At 30.0% G+C, this 6093-nt stretch overlaps 1 protein-coding gene across 1 annotated transcript; it reads left to right on the plus strand.

Moving 5' to 3' along the window:
- The first annotated feature begins 1570 nt into the window (after nt 1-1570).
- LOC111317551 (WEB family protein At1g12150-like) lies at nt 1571-4733 on the plus strand. Its single transcript, XM_022919988.2, has 3 exons — nt 1571-1839; nt 2481-2635; nt 2910-4733. Exons 2-3 carry the CDS (start codon nt 2534-2536, stop codon nt 4569-4571), a joined length of 1764 nt encoding a protein of 587 aa, XP_022775723.2. The 5' UTR covers nt 1571-1839; nt 2481-2533; the 3' UTR covers nt 4572-4733.
- The last annotated feature ends 1360 nt before the right edge of the window (nt 4734-6093 follow it).

A 6093-nucleotide genomic window follows, 5' to 3' on the forward strand; every position in this document is an offset into this window, starting at 1 on the left:
TTTATTTTTTATTATAATTTGTTTTCTTTTATATTTTATTTTTTTAAACTAAAGTTTATAATTTTAAAATCAAAATTTATAAGGATTTCAAATTCTTTTAAGAAAGCAATTATGTTTCTTTTATAAGATTTAACATTCATAAAGTCTTGGTTAATTTTTTTATCTTAATATTTTTATTAAAAAATATTATTTAAATATCATATGATCAGATTAAATATTTAAAGATATTATAAAAATTTATGATATTATTTTTTATACTTTTAAACTTATTTATTTGATTTTTAAAAATATTGCATATTTATTTTATAGATTATTAATAGTATTAATATACAAGTTAATACATATTTATAAATATATTTATACTAAATCGAAAAATATGAAATAATATATCAAAATAACTGGTACTAATATATATATATATATATATATATCATAGTTTTATAAAAAATGAAAACGTTACCTAGTATGATATTAATAACCTTGGTTTTAAATGTTTTTTTAAACTTAGTAAAGATATTGATATTATTTTTATATTGAATATAATAGTTAATAATTAATACTAAATTTTAAGAATCATTAAATTTATTGACAATTTGAAAATAAAATTTAATTCAATTAATTTATACAATTATTATTAAAAAATATTGTTTGATAAATTTAAAATTTAAATTTCAATACTTATAATTTTTTTTTTAATTTTTATTTACAACTTTCTTAATAAAAAAATAATTCATTGAAATCTTGAATTTCTTTTAATCAAAATGATCCTAACACCAAGCTTGATGATCAAACCAAAGTTTGGTCACGGACAAGAGGGGATGTATGAGCTTCCCTACAACTTAAAATAATCATCAACTAACAAAAATAAAAGAGTTCTAAAGCACGAGACAAGTGGCAATTTTTTGGCATGCATGTAATGCTTTAATAAAGTTTCAATGTAAATTTACAATCCTTAATTTTTCAACCATTTCATTTGCTCTTTATTTATTTTTAAAACATATAAACAAATTAATATTTTTTTTCAAGAAATTAACTTGATTAATATATTATAAAAAAGAAAAAAAATATTAAATGGTCAATAATTTTAGAAAATAAATATTCTTAAACACAATTCATGAATATAACTAATTTTATCATCGGATAGGGTTTGTTCGAGATCTAACTTTGTTCGATCGAGTTTAGAGCAAAATTTTCTTTAAAAATATTAAAATATTTTAATAAAAATAATGTTATTAACAAAATAAAATTTTGGATTAGATCCGAACTCAAAAATTCATGTTTATAGACTTGAACGTGAATGTATCTAAATATAATAATTATTTAAAGAAATTTAAAATTTAAATAGAAAAAATAATTAAATGATTGAGAATTAAAATTAAATTTCATAACCATGTTAAAAACAAAATTGAAATTAACATTTAAAAATTTTTAAGTAAAAGAGTAACGTAAAAAACAACTCAATAAATATTCTTATGTAAAAAAAAAAATTATTTTTAAATGAGATGGAAAATTCATAAGCACAAGGTTTTTATTTTTTATATTTAAAAATAAAAGGTGAAAAAAAAGAGAGAAAGCAGAATGAGCGCCAAAAAGAGCAGAATTAGGCATTTGTCAATCTCGATCACTCCAAGGAGGATTGAGAAACGATCAATGCCGGCAACCAGATCTGAAGTGTTTCAACTGAGACAAAAATCGCTGGCCTTGTTTTCTACGACAAAGTCTTTGTAAACAATGTCTAATGTTTTGTTCTATGAAACCTCAACTTCACTCTTTTCAAATCAGCGTTCCTTGGCGTTTCCTTTGCAAATTCCCTGGCAATTTAGTTTCCAGCAGTTCCAGGTACAAATTTTTTTTGGGGTTTCTTTTAAATGTTCATTAATTCGCCTTTGCAATTCAGATTGTTTATGGTTTCCTTGATTTGCCTTCTGAAATATTCATGCCATTGATCAACTTTAAGTAAGCTAAATCTATGGTTGTTAAGTCTCCATAAAACAACGTAGGGACCTCATAAAGAAATTGATTGAAGAATCTCCATCGCAAAGTTCTTCCCAGGAATGAAAGCTTTGAATAGGATACATTTGTCTGCTAAATCATTTCTTCATATCTGATTACTAAAAGAGTGAATCTTTCCATATTCTTGTTTACGTTAGACTTCGTAATTTTAAACACGGTAAAGTGACAGGAAAAATATATGAAAAAGAAAAACACAAAAGCAACATGGTTAAAATTTAGTAAAAACTGAATATAAGCTTTACAAAAACAAAAAATGTGTTTCGTATTTGGTATGTTAACATGAATTTTAATAAGATAAACAGAAACAGAGATAAGAATTGCTAGGTCTAATTTTATATGAATGCTAATGCCAAATCACTGGACTTGGTCTTCTGCTTTAGATTCTATAGATTTATACAGCTTTGTTATCGATGTAATAGAGTCATAAAATGCTTAAATTTGTTGGATGTGATTTGAGTTGCTTGCAGATCCTTCTTAGTTTTTGCTTGAAACACTTTTGGGCATTTCTCAAAAGGAAAATATGGGTGAGATTGATACCAAACCTATTGAACCAGTTCAAGTTGCACGATCTTTGTTTGGCGGAAAGGGTGATCAGTTAAAACACCTGTCCAGCAGCAGCGATGTAAGATTCTTGTTGTTATTCTGGTATTCAATTTTTTTACAAATCATAATAAATTTAGTTTAATGCTTACAATTTACAAAGCAATGCTTTCTTCTATCACAATTGGATCCCACACATGGGGCTAAACAAGTGTGTCAGAGAAGGAGAGCATTGCTTTTGGAATATTGAATTAGTTCATTGCAGTCATTGCATTTCTCAATGCATATGCAACATTAGTTAAGCTTCTGATTATGACCATTTGGTCCATTTCTGTCTCCTTTTTTTCTTTTCTCAGTCAGATGTGGAAAAAGAGAAAGATATTGAAAGTCTAGAAAAGGAATTGGCCAATTACAGACTGCAAATGGGAGCAAAGGACCGTGAATACACGCAGGCTCTTCTTCAACTAGAACACTACAAGAAAACAACAGAAGAATTTTCTGTCCTACTCCATAACTCTGAGCTTGAGAGAGATAGATATATAGAAGAATGCAATGAAGTCAAGAATCGGATAGATGAACTTGAATCCAAGATGAAAGGGATGGTACATCAGTTGTCAGAAACTGCAATGATCCGCGAGCAGCTTTCGCATGTTTTAAATGAGCTGAAGGTTACACAAGCTGATCTACTTACTATGGAAACTGAACTTGCTGCTGCCAAAGATTCAGAGCTCAAGGCAATGACACAAGTGCAATTGATGGAAACCTCTGCTAACATGGAAAAGGAAAAGTCAGAAGAGCCTTTAGGCCGTATTTTGGAGCTTCATGATGCTGTTCTTATTTCAAAGGTCACTGCCACTGAAGCTGAGAAAGAGAAGTGCAGAATTGTATTTGAGAAAGGTGCTGAGTTGGAGTCATTGAAGGCAACATCATTTCAAGCACAAGAACTGATAGATCTGAGAAAACAATTGGAAACAAAAGAAGAACTGGAGAATCAGCTCCTAACCAAGTCTGCACATATTGATTCATTACAGGCAAAACTTGAGCAGGTAACTAATATACTTGGTTCAATAGAGAATGCTACTTCGGATGGTGAAATTGATCTGAACCAGATAGAACAAGACTTGGCATTCAAGGAAAGAAAGATATCAGATCAAGCATTTTATATTGAGGCATTGGAAACAGAACTGAATCGCTTAACGCATGAACTGAAAAATGCTAAGGAAGTGGCATGGAACTTGAACCGTACTGTTGGAGCACTTAAAAGTGATCTTGATAAGCTAGAAATTGAGATGGATGAAGTTAGAGAAAGAGAGAATGATGCACAAGTCGAAATATCGATGTTAAAGTCTGAGCTTCATGAAGGGAGGTCAAAAATTGCTGCAGCAGAAACAGCTGAAGCAAGAGCTCAAAGTTTTAAATCAGGGCTGTATCTTGCAGTTCAACAGCTAGCAGTTGAAGCAGAAGAAGCCAAGAAGGAAAATCAGAAGTCGAAACAAGAAGTGGAAGCTGAAGAATCTGACAACTCTACCTTCAACCATCAAGATGAGAATGAGAAGTCATCTCAGGGTGCACTAGATTCGGATATTGATGATCAAAGAGATAAGTGTGTTGACAGTATAACAATTTCAATTGAGGAATACAACTCCTTGATCCGAAAAGCTGAGAAGGCAGATCAAATTTCAAAGTCACTAGAAGAAGACTCTAAACAGCTAACCACAGAGTCAGAAAATAAGAATGAAGTTGAACTTTTAAAGAAGGAATTGGAAGTTGCAATGGCGAAAATTGGGTTGTTTAGGAACCGTGCAGAACAAGCTGCTACGAGGGCAGAAGCAGCGGAGAAAGCCAAAGCAACAATGGAGGATCAGCTGAGGATGTGGCAAGAGCAGAAGCATAGAAGAAAAGCTGCATTAGCTGCCCTCAGGGAGGAGTCTACGCCTAGACAATTCAGTCCTCCCACTATGGAAAAATTACCTGAAAAAAATCAGCCACTAGGTAAAGCTCTTAACTTGAAATTCTAGTCTAAACAATTTTTCAGTAACTTGGTTTGATTATAGAAGTTCTGAGTGAGAACTATAAGCTCTGAGCTGGCAATTTTATAGACTGAAATTATCATATTGGTCTATTTGCATGAAAGGTGTTATATTAATAATAGTAAATGTGGTGTGGCATTGATGTTCATATATATTCTTCACGTTGATTAGAGACTTTCAAATTTTAACCTGGATTGCATAAAGCTGGAGAAATGCATAAGAAGATAGCTATGTTTGTAAAGGACCAGTACAAATTAGAGGTTTGGACTTTAGAAAAATTTTTCTGATTTTTAGTTTGTTAAAAACTATGCTTCAATAATACTTGATTCGAGTGGTTGGTTCAAGTAGCAAAGAAAGCAATTTATTATCTTGGTTTGAACCTATCAAAAGCTATGATAAGATAATTTTCTTGAATTTGTTAGTGTCAACTTAAATAAAACTGCTGGAATCAATATGAAAAAAATGAAATTGTATTAGATAAAACCCAAAAATCTCTTTCACACTTAATAAAAAAATGTTATGCTCCAATTGTCAATACAAAACAAGTCAACAGCGGCAACCAAGACAAGGAGCCCAAACTTTGGGGCTTGCTTTCTCCTGGCTGTGGTAGTTAAAATCTTGGTCTATTTGTGAGATCTGCAGCTCAAATTTGGGCCAAGGTGTTTTACCCTAAGACTAGACTTCAGGCTCTTTTATAGAAGTCCATTCCATTGCTTCATGTTTTTTTTTTTTTTGGATAAATGGTATTTTTATTAATCCAAAGAAGCAGTAAAACCCGCTATCAGTCAACAAATCAACAAATGAAATTTAGCAACTTCCTATACAATCCCCCAATGTTTACTCATTGCTTCATGGTAATATTCTTGGAAAATTACTATTTATGTACTTACTCTTTATTACTTAACATGCTTTGAATATGGGGTTTCAAAGTTCACCAATGTAAAATTTGATTTACATGTAAAAGAATCTAACATATTTGATCTCAATTTATGTACTTAAACCAAGTCTTTCTTTTCCCTATAGATTTCAATTATTTTTATTATTTATCTCAATCACATTTTCTTTACAGTTATATACAATATTTTTACTGCTTAGTTTTTGTTGTTTGAAAAAAATAAAATGTAATATAATAATAAATAAAAAAGTTAACCAATCATCAAAATGTAACTCCCATTAGAACATATCAGAAATTGTGTGGACTTTGAAAAGTCCATAACAAGCATGAAAGGAAAGGGAAAGAAAGAGCCAGAGCCCTTGGTCGGCCAATCTCGCGTTTCACGTTTGCATCTAATGGGAAAAGAATGGTAGACCATTTTTTTTTCTCCCTTTAAGTTCCGTTTTTTCTATCTTTTCCTTGCTTGGTAGACTATTCTCGGTTTGTATCTTCTTTGAAATTATGCATGAAATAATAAAATAAAATATATAAATTAATTAAATTTGATAATTTTAAATATAATATGATCATATAATATAAAAATAATACGATTTAAAATTTTAATTAAATTATATA

Source organism: Durio zibethinus, chromosome 9, assembly GCF_047325235.1.
Source record: "Durio zibethinus cultivar Kanyao isolate XHJ-2024 chromosome 9, ASM4732523v1, whole genome shotgun sequence".
Taxonomy (NCBI): domain Eukaryota; kingdom Viridiplantae; phylum Streptophyta; class Magnoliopsida; order Malvales; family Malvaceae; genus Durio; species Durio zibethinus.